This window comes from Sparus aurata, unplaced genomic scaffold, assembly GCF_900880675.1.
Source record: "Sparus aurata unplaced genomic scaffold, fSpaAur1.1, whole genome shotgun sequence".
Classification (NCBI taxonomy): Eukaryota; Metazoa; Chordata; class Actinopteri; order Spariformes; family Sparidae; genus Sparus; species Sparus aurata.
This window is the reverse complement of record NW_022045124.1, coordinates 51,464-75,119: the sequence shown is the minus strand read 5'-3', so window position 1 is coordinate 75,119 and position 23,656 is coordinate 51,464. Positions and strand designations below refer to the sequence as shown.

At 45.6% G+C, this 23,656-nt stretch overlaps 2 protein-coding genes across 2 annotated transcripts in view; one reads left to right on the top strand and one right to left on the bottom strand.

Moving 5' to 3' along the window:
- LOC115577859 (GDNF family receptor alpha-2-like) overlaps window positions 1-23,656 on the bottom strand; it is a 148,213-nt gene that overhangs the window by 85,607 nt on the left and 38,950 nt on the right. The gene's annotated exons all lie outside the window — the stretch shown is intronic.
- Window positions 1-23,656, top strand: part of LOC115577860 (GDNF family receptor alpha-2-like) — a 58,234-nt gene that overhangs the window by 19,189 nt on the left and 15,389 nt on the right. Inside the window, exons 4-5 of the mRNA XM_030410744.1 lie at window positions 6,810-7,009; window positions 8,184-8,371. Of these exons, the coding sequence (XP_030266604.1) occupies window positions 6,810-7,009; window positions 8,184-8,371 (388 nt within the window). The remainder of the gene's footprint in view (window positions 1-6,809; window positions 7,010-8,183; window positions 8,372-23,656) is intronic.

Genomic DNA, 23,656 nt, shown 5'->3' with positions numbered 1-23,656 from the left:
TAATCTGCGGTCATTAAGAGCTGCTGCAGACTCGGCAGAGCCGCTGCGAGCGTTAAGCCGAGTGTGAAGTCTGTTTGACTTCACTGAATCAATACGCTGCGATGTGAGGAGGTGCGAGCTGCTCCTCAGAGAGCCAGCGTGCTCATCTCACTGTTTCCTGCCTTCATACAGCCATAAGGCAGGAAACACCTAAAGGCTTGAGAGTTTATGCATGTGCATGAAGCTCATGTTTCCTGTCCGCCCCCGAACACATCGTCGTATGTTGTGCATAACAAGTGCTGCAGAAGCCTCAGCGGTGCCGAGCGCCTTTCATTTAGCTTTCTGGGCCAGTGCAGTTAAATCCTGCTTGTTCTCTCACTGTACCGACTTCAAAGTCTGTGTTTGGATGTGCAGAGGGAGAGAATGAGCCTGTAGTTCACTCAGAATGAGAATGTGGAGATATTCCTGCATATTTAACTGAAACACGATGAGCACAGTACAACATTTCTTTAAATGCACCAACAGACGTCGTTCTGCTGCAGGATGAGCAACTGAAAAACCAACAAATGTAGTCGTGAGTGGCAGTAACACCGTGTACAGTATCAGGTTCACTGTTGAGGTCAGCAGAGTTAAGTGCAGATAAACTGTCTAGATTTCTCTGAGAAATGTGTTTTAAAGCTCTGCTTGTCCTTCACTCAAAGCCCACAATGATACCAGCTGAGCTCTGACATGTAATCATCAGTTTATTATGACAATCACGAGCCAGTCAGGATAAAGTTAATGTTTTCAGAACTTTTTATTCAAGTTTAAACCATCTATACATTCAATCACAGTTTAAAAGTTTAGAAATCAGGAAGTGGGATGAGACACGTCGTCCTCTAATGGGTCCATGTTCAGACTCCAGTCGCTGCTGTGGTTTTAAATGTTTAAATGTCAGCCGGCTTCTGTCGGAAACCTTTATAAATAATAATGTTGTGTTCTTGCTGTTGTCAGTGACGACCAGGTGACTGGAGTCCACAGTGCAAAGACAGTATTTGTGTCCTGTAAGGAAACACAAAGTGGTGATTGTGATGAAACTACATGGAGGAGAATAAAGAGGATCTCCATAGAAAAGGGCAGCTGTGTTACATCAGCTCCCTCAGGACAGAGAAGCTTCCTCTGATATTAGAAACTCATTTTATCTTTAGTTTCTGGAGCTCCAGGTGCTGCTGAAAAGTGAGGCTGTTGTCGAAATCATTTCCCAGATATTTCCACCTCTGGGGTTGTTGGGTTCAGAGTCCTGTGAAGTGGGATGATGGACTGCTCAGAGTAAAGCTTCCTTTGCTGTATCTCCTCTTCTGCAGAAATGTTACGTGAAGTGTTGAAAAGCACATTGTAATGTTGATTTAGCCAAATGCACAGCGCTGTGTCATCTGCATAGAAATGGATATTATGGGTCATTTTGGGATGTAATATTGTTTATGTGGAGGAACAATAATAAAGGCAGAAGATGGGAAAAAGATAACGTCCAAAGTCTTTCAGGTTGTGATGTTTTTGGTTCTTATCAGCAGCACAGGACGACGTACAAAACATCAAACAACGAGCTGAACGCAGGACAGTCGCTGTGTGTTTTCTAGAACGAGCTGAGCGACTGAACATTTCTCATCATCCTCCAGTATCTAACAGCCGCAGAGACGGACGGCTGAGATTCACCAGACGAGGAGTTTATTTGTTTGTGCTTTCAAACAAATGGAGCTGAGAATTGAATTCAGGAGGACAAAGGCCAGAAATAACATAAAAAACTCATCTGACTAGGAAGTGGAAACAAATACGACTGAACAAAAACAAAGAAACCAATTTACAGCCTCTGACCTGCCTCACTTAAATAAACAGGAGGAAAAGGAATGAAGAGAAGCAGCAACACAAGCTAACACAGCTAACACAGCTAACAGAGCTAACACAGCTAACAGAGCTAACACAGCTAACAGAGCTAACACAGCTAACAGAGCTAACAGAGCTAACACAGCTAACACAGCTAACAGAGCTAACTCTCCAGGTGATGATGTCCTGTGATGGTCAGTCAGAGGATCTCCAGAGTTTGTATGATTCATTCTGCAAGCGAGAGTCCAACAACACGTGTAGATTCAACATATGAGCATAAACAAGCTTTAGTGTTGACAGTATACATATTTAACAAACCACAGATATGTTAAACTTTACATTTCTTTAGGTTTAAGTTTAAATTGTATATTGTGACAGCACTGTGCTCATGGTCTGAATAAATTAGTCAGTAAAAACAGTGTGTTATGGTGAGTAAAGATCAGGTTTGGCTGAACATGTCTGGAGGTCTCGTTAATAAAATGTTGAGTTATTTCATTCTTACTAATGTTGACTTGTTGTTTCCGGTGGTCTCTGGCTTGGCAGCTGTAACACCTCCTGACACGCAGCACAGCGCTGTACATGTCATTAGAATATAATATAATAAAAAATAAATATAATTAGATATATGACGCGTGCTGTACTGTAGGAATGTAAACTGCAAACATTATCTCCTGTCGACTTCTCTACAGCATGTCTGTTATCCACCATGTTGTCCTGACGGAGATGATGGAAGACATGTGGACATATCGTCTGTGTCAAACATCATTATAAAGGCCTGGCAGAACAGTTCTGACTGCCAGAAGAAGAAGAAGAAGAAGAAGAAGAAGAAGAAGAAGAAGAAGAAGGAGGCTGATTGTGTCACCAGAGGAGAAAACAGTGCCTGGTTTCATTCAGTAACAACGCCTCGATACCAAATCAGCCTTTTACTGGAAACACACTGATACACCACTGTTTATCTGCACAGCTCAGGGCTGTGTGTGTGTGTGTGTGTGTGTGTGTGTGTGTGTGTGTGTGTGTGTGTGTGTGTCTGTCTGTGTGGGACTGCCAGTAGATGTTTGAATGTGAAGAAAAATGTGTTTCACTGGAGGAGAGTTTGTCAGCGATAATAAAATACTCTACAGTCGCTCTCATCTTAAACTCATACATACAGAGTGTGTGTGTGTGTGTGTGTGTGTGTGTGTGCTCAAGGTTATCTGCAGGAGAAGCAGCATCAGTGAACAGACTGACGCTACAAACATGCACACAGGCGTTAATTGTAGTGGTCTCATATTTAATTACATGTGACATCACAGACGAGGTGCTGACAGCCGCGGCCTCTCCGTCACCCCGTCTCTCTCTGACACACAGTTCATCCATCAGAGCGATAGAAAGACCGACCTGCATGTTTCAGTCAACAGACAAATGTCCAATATTTTCAGCCACTATGACCCATAATTTGACTGTCAGTCAGTGAGGACGTCATCATGAATTCAGACAGAATCTGCCTGATAATTTGTCCTGTTTCCTTCAGTATCAGAGTGTCTCAGTTGTCTGTGCATCAGTGGCTTCTTTCTCACTGCTGTTTGCATGCAGGGATCCTGCGCCTATTCTCCGTATCCTCCTCTGTGTGAAAGTTTCAGATGCGGAGAGGGGGGAAATTTCTCTCCGGCGCTGATCCGCCTCTGGAGGTAGTATCAGGGCCACATTATTGGTGAGCCGTCCCAGTGTGAAGGGATAATCCGGAGGTGCAGAGCGAGGGTGTGTCGGTCTGACAGTCTGATAACTGCACAGGTCCTTCACTCAACTAAACACAGAGAAATGTCCCACAAAGCAACGTTACAGGACCGAACAACAGTAACGTAGAAACTGTAACTGTCTTTGGAAACTTATATGAGGAAAACAAATACCACAGCTGTACATGGAGAAGTGTCTGTCCTCCTGTCCGTCCTCCTGTCTGTCCTCCTGACTGTCCTCCTGTCTGTCCTCCTGTCCGTCCTCCTGTCCGTCCTGCTGTCTGTCCTCCTGACTGTCCTCCTGACTGTCCTCCTGTCTGTCCTCCTGTCCGTCCTGCTGTCTGTCCTCCTGACTGTCCTCCTGTCCGTCCTGCTGTCTGTCCTCCTGTCTGTCCTGCTGTCTGTCCTCCTGTCTGTCCTCCTGTCCGTCCTGCTGTCTGTCCTCCTGTCTGTCCTCCTGTCCGTCCTGCTGTCTGTCCTCCTGTCTGTCCTCCTGTCCGTCCTCCTGTCTGTCCTCCTGACTGTCCTCCTGTCCGTCCTGCTGTCTGTCCTCCTGTCTGTCCTCCTGTCTGTCCTCCTGTCCGTCCTCCTGTCTGCCCTCCTGTCTGTCCTCCTGCCTGTCCTCCTTTCTGTCCTCCTGTCCGTCCTCCTGTCTGCCCTCCTGTCTGTCCTCCTGTCTGTCCTCCCGACTATTCCTCACATTTCTGCCCGAAAAACAGCGTCTGTCACCGGCAAAAAACTTTCACTCACCGAGTGTTTGTGATGAAAATAAATCACCGCGACCGTCAGCCCTCCTGACTGAGACTTCAGGGAACTTTCCCCCAGAAAACAGCCTCCGTCCCCGCGAGTGACAGAGTCAGACAGCGTCCTGTTTACCTGATGGGATTATGTAATTATGTAATTTAGCGCGAAAAAAGGAACTCCATCACCTTCCAGGATGTTTGGTGGGTCAGGATCTCAATCACTACACGTTATAACAGCATCTATATGATTATAAACTGTCCGCGGGTTTAGATTAACAGGGGAACACCTGGGAAACACCAACGTCATCATCATGACATGTACCGTCACGCCTCTTTAGGAGCCGCAGCGCCGGCTTTCTGTTTGAATCACACGGCGGTACGGCGGAGATTTGGTGAACCACCGCTCCGGAGATAATGCAGAGAGGCTGTGTAAAAAGGGCTACAGCGTACGTTGCTAACAGGAAGTGCTAACAGCTCATCCAGCTCACTATGAATGGAGAACATTCAGACTAAATGTAAAGAGATACAGGCTGCAGTTGTTTCTGTCATCAGCCTGTATGTTGGTGTTCTTTCTGTATCCTGCAGTCACGTCGCTGCATCAGTTTGGAGAAAATCGAACTCACGACCAGAGAGAACGCTTTGAGACGAACCTTCAGAATCTCAGAGTTTGAATATAACGGAGATAATAATCCAGCCTCAGCTACATCACGTCCTCTTCCTGTTTCCAGAGATTATACTAACGTTTTATTAGCATGTTTGAACACAGTGAACGCAGATGAAGTGACTTCCTGACAGTGTCACTGTGGTCTCAGCCTCCTCCAGGCTGCAGAGGACGTCTCTCTGCACTTGTTGCTATGTTACTAATAAAATCTGCATTATGCTGGATGAGACTGCAGCCGTCACGCCACACGTTAAAGAGCTTTCACAGGCCGAGGTTACAGTTGTCTTTTCCATTAGACTTGTGTAATTGGATGTGTTGGACTTTAGTGGGTTCACACACACACACACACGTGTTCACACTTGACACAGTGATGTGACATTCACACATGTACTGGGATCTGTGCAGCACCTTCGCCTCCGTCAGAGATGCACTTAGTGCACGAGGAGCTCTTCCTACTTTCTGTTCACTCTGACCGTCTGTGAAGGCGGCAGATATCATCTCAGGTCTGAAGAGGCGGTGCTTCACACACACACACACACACACACACACACACACACACACACACACACACACACACACACACACACACACACACTGCTGCTGCTGCTGGTCAACATGTTTGCATGTGAAATGGAAATGTTGATATTTTCTGGCAGCTTTAAGATCATTTCAAGCTCACTGTGGATAAATGAGTCATAATGTGAAGTCATTTTCCACAAGTCGCCTGCAAAATCTGTTCATGCAGAAAATATTTGATTTTCCAGAAACATCCTGCAGGAAATGCTCCTGCTGCATCCACCAATCAGAGACTGTGATGTTCCTCACATAGCAGAGAGGGACAGACAGAACCAGACCTGTTCTGTTCCTGTCAGAACCAAACTCTAAACTGGACTGAGACGATGATGCTCACAGGCATGATAGCATGCTAACATCTGCTAATTAGTACTCAACACAAATAATAAAGTTTAAAGGTGGAACCGCAGGGTTCTGTTTGAGAAGTACTGACACTGCACACACCTCCGTCCTGCCTGATGTTCAGCCAACAGCTGTGTGTTCCCTCAGCAGTATCCGGGCCGAGCCGGGCAGAGGTTACTGGTTCGGTATCGGCTCAACTGGTGTCGCGGCGCTGCTCACCTTGGTGTCAGCCCAGGTTCAGACTGACAGGTGTAGAAACCTGCAGGTAACTTCTCCTCATGCTCATCTGCTGCTGACGGGACGACCACATCCTGCTGGGGAAACCAGCCGAGACCAGCACCAAAACCAGCACCTGGTGCTGGTTTTGGTGCTGGTCTCGGCTGGTTTCTCCAGCAGGGTGGAGGTGGTCTGGCAGTGTCTGTAGATCTTAAACTTAACAAACTCCCACATCAACAAAGTCTGATCTCATCCTGCTTCATGCCTCCACACGGACATGATGACACGTATCAGTGTGTGAAACATCCAGAACCGATCCTCTGCAGAGTTCTGGTGGTGTAGTTTAGTCTCCCGCTGCGTGACGCCGTCAGTTCTCCGTCACGCGTGTTGTTGTGACTCGATGGTCGGAGCAGCGTGAGCTCCTGACGGTTCTCTTTGTCTGCTGATGAATCGCGACATGTAACAGCGTCTCGTCATGGAAAAACATTTTTTTCATATCTCAGAAATAGTTTTTAAATTGATTCTGATTGATTGAAGTCTGCTCGCTCTGTAATTGTGATGTTTGGAAAGGATTGTGTTTGACTCCCGGTTCATACTGCAGAAAATGAAAATGTTCAATTATCTTTTTCCATTAATGTTGGACCCAGACATTTCCCTCCTCTGACAGCTCAGATTCTGTCTCTGACCGCGATGTGATTGGATCTTTTCTTCTCTTTGGTTCAGATTCGTCTCTGTCGAAGATGAGCCCCTGCTCCGAGGCGGGGAAACCCTGTAACCCCTGTCTGGACGCGGCCAAGGCGTGCAACCTCAACGAGACGTGTAAACGCCTCCGATCGGCCTACAACTCTATCTGCAGCAAGGCCACGCCCCCTCAGCCCTCTGTGGCCAATCAGGAGCCGTGCAGTCGGAAAAGATGTCAGAAGGTCGGTGCACAAATATCTTTTTATCTTCTTGATGTTTATGTTTTATCTCAGATACCAGACACAAGAAACACGTTCAGTCTGAGGAAATGTTGGTGAAATACTGCAGAGTTTATTTTCATTTCTTCAAGTTTGGACATTATTTTTAAGTATTTTTCTTGAACCGTGTTGTGAACAAAACAACACAGATGATAATGTGATGCTGATCTCTTCAGATCCGTTAGATTTCTGGTGGTTTTTAACAAACAAACAAATAAAAACATGATTATCTTTTGACGTCAAATTCAGTTTCTAAGATTTTAATATTTAAGTTAAAATGATGTTAATAATAATTACAACAGAAATATAAACAGTGGTGAGATTTAGATGTTTTTCACTCAAACTGTTAATCTTCCTGTTACAAACCTAGTGCCTACATTACCCACAATGCAACTGAAATCACTTCTTAGCTGACATGAGCATCAGAAGACTTTATACATCTTTCTTCATACAGCAGCGCTCCCTGAGACCTGTGAACACACACAATGTTCTGAACATGTTCAATAACTTTTGACCCAGTAATCCTAAAAACCTCGTGTAGACTAAAGTCTTGTTTGGCCTGTCAGCAGCTCAGGACTGAACGTGGTGGAGTCACTGTTGTTCAGTGGATCATATGTTCCTCTGAAGAGGTCTGGGTCCTCTAACACACTCTGATCTGGTTTGGATCATCTACATGGGCTGTGAAATAAATAAATGGCTGTAACTTTCTAAAGAAAAGTCACATGTAGACAATAAAATCCACGTAGGAGTCAGAAACATCCACATACATACAAAGAAACTCAGGAGGAGATCAGATATAGTTCTATGAATTGGTGGAGTTACCCTTTAGTGAGGATTTGATTTGAACGTGGGCAGTGAAGGAGCTGACGGCGTCCTCGTCACTGCTGAATGCTGATTTAAGGTTATTAACGTTTCATTTTCTGCTTCCGCTCCTGGTTCCATCTCTCGCTGTGCTGCTAACAGCTAAATGTAATTTCTCTTCCCCTCCTTCTCTCTAACTGATCTTTAGTGGCGGTAATAAAAGTGCATTCAGGATCTGACCTCAGCACAGCTTCTGATCGCCTCTCGTCACATAATCCATGTCGCCGTGTGTGTCGGTGCTGAGAGGATTAACCCGCCTGTCTCCGCTCTGTCTCAGGCCCTGCGTCAGTTCTTCGAGCGGGTCTCATGGGAGCTGAGTTACCCGCTGCTGTTCTGCTCGTGTCCGGATCAGGCGTGTGCCGAGCGCCGCCGCCGCACCATCGTCCCCTCCTGCTCGCACCAGGAGAGGCACAAACCCAGCTGCCTGGAGCTGCGACGTACCTGCCGCTCCGACGCTCTCTGCAGGTGAGACGTGTGGCCTTCAGCGGCCAATCAGGTGTGATTGTGACCTGCTGTTTCCTCTCCCTGGAAGACTTGATGCTGCTCATTTCAGTGATTATAGTCGAACAGGAGGAGGAACTAATCAGTGAAATCAGCTGCTGGAGTGTTTAATTGGAAAGAAATCTGGGACTCTCTCGGGTCAAAATTGCATGTTTGATTGATAACGACTGGCTTTAAAGGTTAGAGAAGTTTGAAGTGGAGGAAGTGAACGAGCAGTCGCCCTCCTCCTGTGGCGACCGCTGACGAAGTGTCCTTGAGAGAGCAGCGGCGCTGATTGGTCGACTCTCTGGAGGAATTCATGTTGAGTTACAGAAGCGTGCTGCATTCACTTGAATTATTTATTTATTTTTTTGGTTAGTTTTTCTGAGTAATGTTTTCTGTTTTTCTGAGTAAATCTTTTTCTGAGTTTAGAGAGCATTTGAAACAATAGCCATATTCATTCCTTTATTGAGAGCTCGATGGAAACAATCATGACCGACTTGTTTAGTTTAATCAAGATTTACTTTGAGCTGGGTTTAAGACACTGGGAGACAGTCCTGTCTTTAAGTCATTTCGATGGTATTACCATCAGTTTGTCGACTCTACGCAGGCACCTGAGCACCTGCAGGATAGAGGTTCTCACGGGAGTTCGAAGTATCGCGATGATTCAGAAAAAAAATTACTCCGAAAAACAGAAGAAAAAATAAATAAATACTCCGAAAAACAGAAAAAAAAAAAATACTCTGAAAAACAGAAAAAAAAAAAATACTCAGAAAAACAGGAAAATAATTAGTCAGAAAAACAAACCAAAAAAATTGATTATTATTATTAAAAAACTGAGTTTTTTTTTTTTTTTCAAGTGAATGCAATACGCTTCAGTAATGTTGAGTACAGTGATGGACAAACAGCTGAGTGGAGTTTTAATTCCTGCTGATTGTTTCTGTCACTGAACTGTCTGTGAGGTGTGCACTGTCACAACAGGGGTGACAAAAATGAAATATTGATATCAAGATGATAACATGTGATAATACAGTGTAAATGTGACAGCAGGAGGTGATAATGCACCTGAACTCTGGCAGCCACTCGCCATGAAAACTGGATAAAAAGAAGAATAAAACATGTAACTAGCTGCGACCACATCGTGTTCTGCTGAACATCGCAGTAATGTCACCATCATGACTTCCTTGCTGATGTTGTTCATGCGGTTCTGGTCCGATGGACAACCAGAGGGCAGTGAGCCACGATCAGACACAAACACAGAGTCCAGAATGAGCCAGCTAGCATGCTACATCCTGACTGTATGTTCAGTGGTTGTCTGGGTCGATGGTTCTGTCTCAGCGGTGCTGATGCAGCAGGTTGTAAACTGTAGTTTCCCCAGTAAACACACTGACCTCTTCAGCTGCGTCTGAGAAACTACAGCTCATAAACCGCTGAATCAGAAACACGAGAGAAAGAAGACACAACCATAATAGATATAAAGTTAGCTTAGAAACTGACTGATCAGAGGGAAACAGCTGACTGACTGTTACAGCTCGTCTGTTTGTCCATCAATCAATAAAATCACCAACATGTCTTCTGTATTATTTCAGACGTACCTCGCTCGCTCTGTGTGACATCCTGTGTTGATCTCATCAGATCGGTTCTGGTTGCTCACTCGTCTTCTGCTGCACACTTAGTGTTGTTGTTCTCGTGGTCAGTGCTGAGTGTACAGAACCGCTCAGAACCGCTGTTCCTCAGAGAACGTCTGCAGTAATTAGCGAGCGAAATGTAAATAATATAAATCATGTTTCTTCGCTCTTAGTGTTCATAATTCTTCAGTTTGAAATGATGAAGTCAGAACATCTTCTACAGATCCTGCATCAGTTTTGGTAGAGGAACTTTGCGATCCTGTTGGCAAGAATGTGAACTTCCTGTTGACCTTTCAAAATAAAGCTTGCTGACAAACATGTCACATGTGAAAAGTGACGTCTACATTAATTTACTTTGTTTTTAGGAGAACATACATTTCTGACTTTTCACTGAGCGCAAGATTACTGTTGATTCAGACGAGTGATTACATCTGTAATTGTTTTGTTTGTTTTGTTTTTAATTACATGTTGTCTGTCATACTGTGTGTGTGTGTGTGTGTGTGTGCGTGTGTGTGTGTGTGTGTGTGGTCAGTGTGGACGTGACGTTCAGTCCATCGTGCTGCTCGACGCGCTCTCTGATAAACATGTAGATGTTGACACACTGAATCAACACTGCTGGCTGCAGACACACAGCAGAGTGATGCTGCCTGACGAGGTCGAGCGTCTGGAAGGTGATTGGCTCCCATCGCTCTGCGTCCTGATCGCCGTCGGTCTCAGAACAAAGGAGGCAGAAATCAGAAGAAGAGTTGCTTTTAGACACACACACACACACACACACACGCGCCCTTCAGAACCCACAGACCACCAAAAAAACATCCACAGAACCTCTAACGAGCTCGGTCCAGTTTCCCCCTAAACGCCACACACACACTCTGTTCTCTCGCCCTGACAACAATGGCGTCCGCGGCGCCGCTGACGGCTTCACGCCGGTGTCATGCGTGGAGCATGAAGCCTGTTTGATTGGCTGTAAAAAGGAGTCCAGAGTAGGCTTTTCATTTTTAGCCTCCATTACTCTCGGATGGAGAGCAGAGAGCTGTATAATCAGCCGGGTCCCGGCGGTCCTCCGGGTCCTGGCAGCTCCGAGGGAGTCTCGTCTCCCACTGTGGATGTGAGCGAGCGGGAGGAAGTGGCTGCTCGGGGACGCCGCTGATTGACACGGAGAGTAATTAAATACGGTCTTTGCCACCAGTTATGCACGAGAACCCTACAGAGAGCTCTGAAAGGTTTTCACCACCTAAAAAAATCTATTTGAATATGAAATGAGAGTCGCAGTCACACCTTTAATTCACAGAGCCGCAGGTGAAACGTTCACTTTGTTCTCGCTGATTTCTCAAAGTTCACACCACTACAGTGAAGCTACGGGACAATTAGAGATTATAATTAGAAGTCAAACACACATTAAAACTGTCTCTGTTCTCACACGGAACTGTTACCAGGTTCAGTTTGCAGCGGCTCGTTTCACCGCCAGGCGTTGATCCCGCTCCAGTTTAAGGGCGCCAATTAGAGGCCGGCGCCACAGTCGAGCGCTGAACTGTTTCCTTAATCTCACTCCCGCTGGAGCTCCCACCATTACTGCCTGCTCCAGAGGAACGCAGTTTAAACCAACCAGTCTTTGAGTCCCACAGGATCCAAGTCCTCTTCAACACCAGGAACTACTTTAATGAGCGTCAACTCATAAACCCTCCGTGCTCTCTACATCTGAGCCTCTCTGACACTCAGTGTGCATGAAGAAGCATTCACATGTTGGTTTCTGTTATCAGTCATCATATCAGCTGAACAAATCTGCCGGCGTCTTCATTTGAGCTCACTTCCTGTCTGTTCAGCAGTTAGCAGTTAGCAGTTAGCACTCCTCCGCTCCTCTTTACGTCAGCACACTTGTCAGGTGGATTTGATGGCCGACACTTTTGCGCCGTAATGAGCCGAGAAACACGACAGCGTGCCAGTTAGAGGTGACGAGAGCGGCGTACATACATGCAGCGAGGACGCAGATGTGTGAATCAGAACGCCACAGGGAGCTTTAAGTGGACGCTGCTGTATGAGAGCAACACGGTCGACGCTGAATATCCATTTTAGTACAGCCGCTCTGTGAATATTAACAGCAACAAACACTGATGTGTGCGAGGGAGCGTGAAGCTTCACCCACAGGAAGACCTTTCAGCTCCCATCCAACATGTGGACGAATGAATAAAACCATCAGCGGAGATTATTTTCTGTCTCCACACAGAAACTGAATCCTGAGAGAGTGGCTGATTACTGTGAATGTCCTTTAATCATCAGAGAGGTTCCTGTGCTGCTGATTGATGTACAGTCACCGCTCTGAGCTCTGATGGAACCAAAACTGTTTCCTCATAAATTACTAGAAAGTGTTTGAGTGTAACAGCATGTGAGAGATTCAGATTTCAGGTTTGACCAACAGTTTTCAATCAAGCAGCTGCCGTCTCAGGAGATGATGGAGTCTGATGTGACATGAGACGAGTCTTTGACAGATAAAAGCGTCTGTATGAACAGAATCAGGAGAACTGAAGCTCTGTAACCATGTGTGACGTCACTGCAGCTTTAAACTGAGGCGCTGGCTTTTCACAGGATTCAGTTCTCTGTTGCTGCTGATGAACGAGAGCAGTGAGTCAGTCAGTGTCTGTTTGTTACAGTCAGTGAAAACGATGATTGATGTGAGTGTGACGGTCAGCAGCCGTCAGCAGGAGGACATCATGTGTTCTCTGAAGGTCACACTGATGTTTCCACCGACCAGTCGACAGGAAACCAGAATGTCACCGGCCCGAGTGTGAGAGACAGCTGAGCATGAGACTCTGTCGTCATGGAGCTTCACCTGCCGACTCCAGGTGTGAATCTAGAATCTGAAGCGTCTGATTGGATCCAGAACTGATTCTCTGTAGGATGAACAGAAGAGGAGGAACAGTTTTCAGCCTCTTGTTCCAGTTCACCAGCATCTTTAAGATAGAAAATGCACCACATCTGCAGCCAGGTAAAGGCTGCAATGTGCTGCCTTGTCTATGTGAAAGGGAGGTGTAATATTCCTTCTGTTCCAAAAAAACATATGACGTGACGTGAAGCACGATGTTGGGCGTGAACAGTGACGTACAACATACGTATCTGAAGAATATTTATCCCCGTGGTACCAGTGTCAGTCAGAATGGCTGTGGTATTAAATGTGGCAACACGATAGATTTAATTAATCATAGACCCGTTATTCCGTATTCTCGCCTCCTCAGTCAAACACACACTATTCAAGGAAGCGTGCAGTGGAGCGCCCCGTTAGCTGCCTCAAGACAGCAAAGATAAGAGCTTTACATTGCACCCATTGGAGTTTAGAACTGGGTTCTTAGCGGGGGGCTTTTAATTTGGAAGTAGCGACCGTTCCTAGTTTGCTGCTACAACAACAAGCTAACACAACCAAACAGCTACAGAGACCCAGGAGACGCTGCATCTCCTGGATCTCAGCAGCTGTCCAGTTGTTCATCTTAATGTCCGCAGATGAAGTGATGGACTGACTGCTGTGATCAGCTGTTTCCTGGTTTTAAAACTCCCCGGCTGTGTTGTCAAATATAGCGAGAGAAACAAGCAAACGGGCCTATGAAAACAAGCCCAAAACAAGCGACTTCTCCGTTCGTGGTAAAAACAATTTTAAAAAAAAGAGAGAGAGAGATATTATTACACTTTGCACACACAATACATCCTGAATCCAGAAATATCAATGTATTTATTATTGTTTTTATATGTTATTAAGATCCTTTTTTGTTTTAGTTCCAGGAATTAAAAACAATATGACATGCAATACAATAGGAAGAGGAACACTTTAACAACAAGCCCAAAAACCTGCAACCCGCAATTACCAATATTTATAAGCAACTTTACAGAAAAACAAGCCCGAAGTCGCTTATAATAAGCGGACTTGGCAACTATGCTCCTCGGCTGTGGGTCGCACAACAGTGCAGGTCATCCACACCTCCGCCCACCTCACGCAGAGGCCGGCACATTTCTGTTTCTGCTTTCTGTCTAAATCCGCAAAAAAGACGGCCAAATCTTCACTGGGTTTCACTCAGCGTCAGTACTGACTGCTGCTCTGCTCCGTTAACGTTACATTGTTACGTCTCGCAACATAAGAAGTGTTTATTATCCAGTTGTTAAATAATAGAAACATCTGCAGCCGCTGCCTCGTGTGCAGATGAACCTGCCGTCTGTGCAGACATCAACAGACCAGGTGGGATTTAAGAACAAGACTTTCACCTCCAGGACTCGGTCCATCAGAGATCTGTGAGGAAGAAGAGGGAGACGAACCAAACTGTGATGAAGGTCGACAGACAGTTTGTTTTGGGAGTGGAACAGAGAACTGGAGGCTGATCTGGTGTGTGATGGTTTATAGACTGTTTACACTGTGCGGTGTGAACACAGTAAAGACTTGCTTCCTCTACAGAACCGCGTCCCTGCAGCTCAGTCTCTGGAACACAGTACCGATCCAGCCGGTCCTGCAGGAACATACACATTTATGGTTTGTGTGGAGTGACCCTCAACCACCTCGAGCAGGGTCGACAGAGAACACACAGCTTCACTTCTAATAGACTTGTTGGAGGTTTCCATCAGGACACATCTGGCGGCGGTGCAGATTTATGTGTATCAGCTTCTTCATGACCCCCATCAACCACAGAACACTTCCACTAATGACAGTGGTATGTATGCAAACACACACGCCCGAGCACCGAGCCGTGCTCAGCTAAACTGCTTTTCCAAAGCCGGCGGCGGCAGCTGAGTGGTGTTTTAAGGCGAGGAAGCCAATCTAGCGCCTGCATCGCTCCATTACACGGTCAGTGAGGTGAGGTGGTGGCGTGATGGAAATAGCTGCCTCTTTCCTGGAGGTCACAGAGGACGGCGGCGACGCAACAGGCCTCTCGCTCACTCTCTCCTCGCGTCTGTGTGAGAGTTTACACAAAAGCTCTCTGTGATTCAGCTCATTTCCTCTGCAGAGCGTCTGAAAGCGTCCGGATGGTTTGCAGCAGCGACGAGCGGCGAGCGATGAGCCTCTGAGGGGAAACAAGGCGAGCGATCCCTCCGGAGACGCAGCGTGAAGCGATGGATGCCGAGGTGTGACCGAAGGCAGCCGCTCCTGACGCTGATGCAGAGCGGCAGCCGGCAACTCATGAGCTATGCAAATATGTAAATATGCAAATGAGCAGCCCCACTTAGGGACTGTTAATTAAAGAGAACATCAAGACAAAACAAAGCAGCTAATCACCAAACACACACACACACACACACACACACACACACACACACACATTAAATGAAGATGAGAAAACAAAGCTCATGGAGGTGAACGAGGCCTTCACTGCTAACAAACACTGTCATCTTTAATATCATTTGCAGCGTAACGACACAGTAAACCAGCGAGGAGCTTCTCCGCAGGCCGCCGGCTGCTGCTGGCGCTCATATTTAGAACAAACAAACTTCCTGTGTTGAATTTGAACAAACGTGATGAGATCTGAACCCCCGGAGACATTTCATCTCCACAAACATTCAGCGAGAGAAGAGACGCCGATTCTGGTTTCTGCTCCAACAGGAACACATGAACCACATCGACTTCTTCGTCCACACGTTCTTCTTCTGTCACAACTTAGCAACATTACCCACAATGCAGCTCTACAGTGGAGAGTCTGAGATTGTGCTGGTAGCAGCTGCAGATCACAGAGTACAAATACTTTATATCTGTACTCGAATATCTGTGTGACTTCTCCTCACTACATCTGAACTTTCTCCTCCTCACAGACTCGTTACTTTAGTTTGATGCATCTGAAGTGAATTATGGATTATTGTTATTTCCCAACATCAGCAGACTGATGTCGACTGATGTCGACTGATGTCGACGGCTGATGATGGCTGATGATTGCTGAAGATGGCTGAAGATGGCTGACGATGGCTGAAGACGGCTGCTGATGGCTGACGATGGCTGAAGATGGCTGAAGATGGCTGATGATGGCTGAAGACGGCTGCTGATGGCTGACGATGGCTGACGATGGCTGAAGATGGCTGATGTTGCCTGATGATGGCTGACGATGGCTGAAGATGGCTGATGTTGGCTGACGATGGCTGACCATGGCTGAAGACGGCTGCTGATGGCTGACGATGGTTGAAGATGGCTGAAGATGGCTGACGATGGCTGATGATGGCTGAAGATGGCTGATGATGGCTGAAGACGGCTGCTGATGGCTGATGATGGCTGAAGACGGCTGCTGATGGCTGACGATGGCTGAAGATGGCTGATGTTGGCTGACGATGGCTGAAGATGGCTGCTGATGGCTGCTGATGGCTGATGATGGCTGAAGACGGCTGCTGATGGCTGACGATGGCTGACGATGGCTGAAGATGGCTGATGTTGGCTGAAGATGGCTGACGATGGCTGATGATGGCTGAAGATGGCTGATGAGGGCTGAAGATGGCTGATGTTGGCTGACGATGGCTGAAGATGGCTGCTGATGGCTGCTGATGGCTGATGATGGCTGAAGACGGCTGCTGATGGCTGACGATGGCTGACGATGGCTGAAGATGGCTGATGTTGGCTGACGATGGTTGAAGATGGCTGATGATGGCTGAAGATGGCTGACGATGGTTGAAGATGGCTGATTATGGCTGAAGATGGCTGATTATGGCTGAAGATGGCTGACGATGGCTGACGATGGCTGAAGATGGCTGACGATGGTTGAAGATGGCTGATGATGGCTGAAGATTGCTGCTGATTGCTGAAGATGGCTGATGACGGCTGCTGATGGCTGATGACGGCTGACGACGGCTGAAGACGGCTGATGATGGCTGACGATGGCTGAAGATGGCTGATGATGGCTGAAGTTGGCTGAAGATGGCTGCTGATTGCTGAAGATGGCTGATGACGGCTGACGACGGCTGAAGACGGCTGACGATGGCTGAAGATGGCTGAAGATGGCTGATGTTGGCTGACGATGGCTGAAGATGGCTGACAATGGCTGATGTTGGCTGACGATGGCTGACGATGTCTGACGATGGCTGACGATGGCTGACGATGGCTGATGATGGCTGACGATGACTGATGATGGTTTAAGCTCTCCGTGTTAATTACTGTTTGATCATCTCCAGAGTTTTGTTGATGTTTTGTAAACAGTAACGTAGCATCAACACAATCACACTACGTTACGTAAGCAGCCGCCTGCAGCTTCGTGTTCTGGGCCGATAATTAAACATTTGTTTGCTTCCACTTGATTTCACGTTAGTTAGTTTGGCCTGAAATATATGCAGAGCCAAATAACCAGCGAGCGAACACGCTGATGTATTCAGAGGTCTGCACAGATATAATGAGGCGACGTGACACTCAAACTTCCCGACGCTCCGTTAAGGTGCCGTTTATAAATGTTAAATAATTCTTAATGTTTATTTCATGGTTAAAAACTCAGAAATGTATTCAGATAAAATGAATGTGTGTGTGTGTGTTGATATGGTGTGTGTGTGTGTGTGTCTGTGTGTGTGTGTTTGTTTATCCTCGTTAAAGCAGATGTGATAATTGAATCAGACTCGAGGGATCCGGAGTGTGTTACACCATGACTGACACGTCGAGGTCACACAGAGTGATGCCTCCCTGACAGCTGGCCACGCCTCCTCCATACACATGTGTGTGTGAGAGCCAATAAGAGTTAGATAGTGTGTGGAGATAATTGTGTGTGTGTGTGTGTGGGTGTGTGTCGCTGTGGTTCTCAGTATGTAGTTCTGCCTGTAACAGTCAGTAATAAGACCATTTGGACTCACTCAGCCTCGCTGTGATCTAATTTAAATATTCCTCACTTTCTCCCACATACACACACACACACAGATAATTGCTCTTACTTGTGTGTGTGGGAGGAGCTGTGATCTTATAATGTGGATGATTTCTCTGCTTCAGCTCGTCTTTAGATAAAGTTCGTAGCTTCTAATGTGACCTGAGCTCGTCTCTCACGCTGATGTCACCTCGTCCACCGTCAGCGTCGATGTGCTGGGACAAAAAGCAACTAAGGGTCTTTTTGTGAATGTATCCGAGTCAAACCTTTGTATAAAAGCACAATCACAATGACGATTTACAATTTACCGTATTTTTGTTTTTGGGTCAAACTCATTTTCAATGGGAGTGCTACGGGCACTTTTATAATAGCATCAAAATCTCTCTGTTTAAAACAGTAAGAAGTCTCGACACAACATGAAACTTTGCTGGTAGTATCACCAGGGTCTCTACACATGAACACGAGCATTGAGAACATTGTTTGTGTACACAGAGTTTACTAAAAAGAAGGTTTTTGAACAACTCATGTTAGCAGTAGCTTGTTCCGCTCGCCGCCGTCCTGCCAGTGGAGAAGTGACGATCTCAGAATGTGACGTAACCTGGAGGACAGTTAAGGTGGAACGCTCCTAAAGCTTAGTTCCATATAAATGCAGGATAACTTGTTGTTTTGACCTTGAAGTTGAAAAAGGAGCCTCATATAAGAAACAATACTGAAATCAAAAGCTGGAAAAGTCACGTGAGATCTCGCGTGGATAGTTGTTGCTGGAAGACAGTAGTTCCACCTTAACTGTCCTCCAGGTTACGTCACATTCTGAGATCAACACTTCTCCACTGGCAGGACGGCGGCGAGCGGAACAAGCTACTGCTAACGTGAGCTGTTCAAAAACCTTCTTTTTAGTAAACTCTGTGTACACAAACAATGTTCTCAATGCTCGTGTTCATGTGTAGAGACCCTGGTGATACTACCAGCAAAGTTTCATGTTGTGTCGAGACTTCTTACTGTTTAAATATAGAGATTTTGATGCTATCGTAAAAGTGCCCGTAGCACTCCCATTGAAAATGAGTTTGACCTGAAAACGAAAATATAGTAAATCTTTAAAGTGCCTCTTTCATTGTAACTATGCTTTTACACGAAGGTTTGACTCATATACATTCACAAAAAAAGCCTCGGTTGCATTTTGACGAGAGTTTCGCTTCTAGTTTGGAGCCTCGTTACAGAAAAAACGTCCTACTTGCTCGTCACTATCTTCACTTTGAAAGATCTGTTAGCATACGAGCTAACGTGGCGTCTGAATGTGGCAGCAGGGATCAGCTGATGTCCTCTCTGCTGGTTATTTCCACTGTCACCTCTCATCCTCCGCTGAGCGACCGGTGAAACTCAGCAGAGTCGTCTCATCTGGACCCGGATGTTTGTAGAGTGTGTTTCTTCATCTTTAGGGTTGAGACAGCTGCTGATGTGACAGCTAATATCACCTCTGATGAAAACAGCAGACACTCACTGATCTTTAAACAATGCTCTTTAATCGTCTGACAGATGAAGGTCAGAGAGACGCTGCAGAGCATCTGAAGCCACTCCATCAAATCCTGTCTGAGCTTCTCTCATTTCCCCACAGAGCTCGTTAAAGATTCATCTCCACTAATTATCATCCGACAGAGACACAGAGAGCGCTGTACTCGCTCTGACCTGAAACAGACTCCACACACTCGCCAGAACACGACTTTGGACCGAACACCATGAACATATTTACACAGGACACGACTCAGAGGTCCACTTCCTGTTAGCAGCTCCTGTTAGCTGCTCCTGCTAGCTGCTCCTGTTAGCAGCTCTTGTTAGCAGCTCCTGCTAGCAGCTCCTGTTAGCTGCTCCTGTTAGCTTCAGCATATCTTCAGGATAAACTGCTGCATTTAAAACATTTAACAAATAACTGTGGAGACAGTAAATAATGAAGGATTCCAGCGAGCGAACTGTAGAAAAGTAAAACATCTCATCTGGTTGAGCTTGTGTCGACTCCTCTGAAGTTCTGCTTCTTCTAACTTATTCACAACAAACTGCAACGTGTGAGTCTGCTACAAAAATAATAATTAAAAACTGTATTTACACAAAACTCTTCTTGTTACAGAGAAAAACAGAAGATAAAGAAAATACAAATTACCATAAAAAAACAACACATGCAGCAAAAACACACCGACAAAACACAAAGAAGTGAAAATGTTAGACGATCGACCAGAAACATGATGAGCACTCACAAACACGATGTAGCCTGTCTGAGCTAAACTGACTATATATATGTGTGTGTGTGTGTGTGTGTGTGTGTGTTGTGTGTGGGCGTGTGCGTGTGTGTGTGTGTGTGCGTGTGTGTGTGTGTGTATGTGTGTGTGTGTTGTGTCAGCTTAAAGCTGTGAAAATGTTTGATGTAAACTTGACAATTGTCCTTTAAAATCATTCATACGTGTCTCCTCGTGTGTCTGAAATAAACGGCTGACAAATACAAACACTCACACACACCCACACATACACACACACACATACACACACACACACACATACACACACACACACACACAAACAGCTCCACAGTCGACTCTCCAGCATCTGAGTCACTCCCTCACGCTGCAATCTGCCCTGACAAGCCAAGGATGAAGGTGTCACTGTGTGTGTGTGTGTGTGTGTGTGTGAGTATGTGTGTGTGTGTGTGTGTGTGTGTGTCTGTGTGTGTTGGAACATGTGTGTCCTGTAGAGAAGAGAGGGAGAGCAGTGTGTGTTTGTCAGTGAGGATGATGTTTGTGTCTTTGTCTCAAGCTGACATCAGTGGCAGGATTACTAAAGCAGACCAACACCCAACTCCACACACACACACACACACACACACACCCGCACGCACACACACACACACACACACACACACACACACACACACTGACCTCTGTGTGAAAGTCAAATGCGCAGCACTCAGACCTGTCAGACTGTATCATCCTCTGCAGACGACAGGCAAGCAAACACAAACACTATCACATGTGAGTGTGTGTGTGTCTGTGTCGAGCACACACACACTCACAGTTGGACAGCGGTATCATGCAGCGTTTGGACCGCATGGTTCTGTTGCCCTGCTGCTCCAACTGTACGACATCTTTCACTTTTCTTCCCTCAGTCTCATCACAGTGCAACACAACACTCATCAGGCTGAGACGAGAGAGACGAAGAGACGAAGAGACGAAGAGACGAGAGGAATTAAAGAGGAGAGCGAGACAAAGACAGGATGGAGAAACACAGAACTAGGACAGGCGGTAGATTAAGCTCAGTCGCTGTGACAGTTCCTGTGCATTAACATGCAGGATGTGGAGACTGCAGGACAGGAGGACTGAAACACAGAGCAGCAGCAGACTCAGTAACATGAATGTGAGGCAGCCAGTGTGTCAGATACAGTCTCAGTTCATCATCTGTGAGATCACGATGGAGTCAGACTGAGAACAGATGCTGAAGCTGCTGACGACTCAGAGCTGCTGGGCAGAGCGACCCAAGAACATACCATAATACACCGTTAAAGAGCTGTAAATTAACGGGAATGTGACTGTTAAATAACCTGAGGCAACTTTACATGAGAGCTTTAATGGTGATTAAAGGATATTTCCACACCCTGAATACAGTCAAACACTGATGTTATACTGTGCTTTAATGTGAGAGATCTTATATATTTAATTGATAATTAATGTAAAACTGTAATAATTCTGTGTGTTCGTGCTCGGACAAGTTACCAACCAAAGGTTCATTAAAAGAGAAATCAACTTTTATGTTTGTTTTATATGTTTGATGTCTTTTTAAAGAATGCATTAGTTATTCTCAGTGTTATTTACATTAGATATGTACATTCACAGTCTTTTCTCTTGTTTTATGGATTTTTTTGTGTTTGTATCTTTTGAATACAGAAGAAATCTTTAGAATTAACAGTAAAAATGACAAGATCTGTTCCAGTAAAGACTCCTCGTCTCAGTTAGGTCTTTAAAGGTCACAGCGTGAAAACTTCATTCTAAATATTTCCACGTTAACGATGCACCGTTCCACTTTATTTGTGTGTTTCGCAGCACTAATTAATCTTTTCTATCATCAGTGTTTAAAGAAAAGTTCTCGTCATGCAGCACAGAACGACCCGCTGTGCATGTCGTTGTGTGTCTGACGGATGTCGTTGTGTGTCTGACGTGATGTCGTTGTGTGTCTGACATGATGTCGTTGTGTGTCTGACATGATGTCGTTGTGTGTCTGACTTTATGTCGTTGTGTTTCTAACATGATGTCGTTGTGTGTCTGACATGATGTCGTTGTGTGTCTGACATGATGTCGTTGTGTGTCTGACATGATGTCGTTGTGTTTCTAACATGATGTCGTTGTGTGTCTGACATGATGTCGTTGTGTTTCTAACATGATGTCGTTGCGTTACTGACGTGATGTCGTTGTGTGTCTGACGTGATGTCGTTGTGTGTCTGACGTGATGTCGTTGTGTGTCTGACATGATGTCGTTGTGTGTCTGACTTTATGTCGTTGTGTTTCTAACATGATGTCGTTGTGTGTCTGACATGATGTCGTTGTGTGTCTGACATGATGTCGTTGTGTGTCTGACATGATGTCGTTGTGTGTCTAACATGATGTCGTTGTGTTACTGACGTGATGTCGTTGCGTTACTGACGTGATGTTGTTGCGTTTCTAACATGATGTTGTTGCGTTTCTAACATGATGTCGTTGTGTTACTGACGTGATGTCGTTGCGTTACTGACGTGATGTCGTTGTGTTTCTAACATGATGTTGTTGTGTTACTGACGTGATGTCGTTGCGTTACTGACGTGATGTCGTTGCGTTACTGACGTGATGTCGTTGCGTTTCTAACATGATGTTGTTGTGTTACTGACGTGATGTCGTTGTGTGTCTGACATGATGTCGTTGTGTTACTGACGTGATGTCGTTGTGTGTCTGACATGATGTCGTTGTGTTTCTAACATGATGTCGTTGTGTTACTGACGTGATGTCGTTGCGTTACTGACGTGATGTCGTTGCGTTTCTAACATGATGTTGTTGTGTTACTGACGTGATGTCGTTGTGTGTCTGACATGATGTCGTTGTGTGTCTGACATGATGTCGTTGTGTTTCTAACATGATGTCGTTGTGTTACTGACGTGATGTCGTTGCGTTACTGACGTGATGTCGTTGCGTTTCTAACATGATGTTGTTGCGTTTCTAACATGATGTCGTTGTGTTACTGACGTGATGTCGTTGCGTTTCTAACATGATGTCGTTGTGTGTCTGACATGATGTCGTTGTGTTTCTAACATGATGTTGTTGTGTTACTGACGTGATGTCGTTGTGTGTCTGACATGATGTCGTTGTGTGTCTGACATGATGTCGTTGTGTTTCTAACATGATGTCGTTGTGTTACTGACGTGATGTCGTTGCGTTACTGACGTGATGTTGTTGCGTTTCTAACATGATGTTGTTGCGTTTCTAACATGATGTCGTTGTGTTACTGACATGATGTCGTTGCGTTTCTAACATGATGTCGTTGTGTTACTGACGTGATGTCGTTGCGTTACTGACGTGATGTTGTTGCGTTTCTAACATGATGTTGTTGCGTTTCTAACATGATGTCGTTGTGTTACTGACATGATGTCGTTGTGTTTCTAACATGATGTCGTTGTGTTACTGACGTGATGTCGTTGCGTTACTGACGTGATGTTGTTGCGTTTCTAACATGATGTTGTTGCGTTTCTAACATGATGTCGTTGTGTTACTGACATGATGTCGTTGCGTTTCTAACATGATGTCGTTGCGTTACTGACATGATGTCGTTGCGTTTCTAACATGATGTCG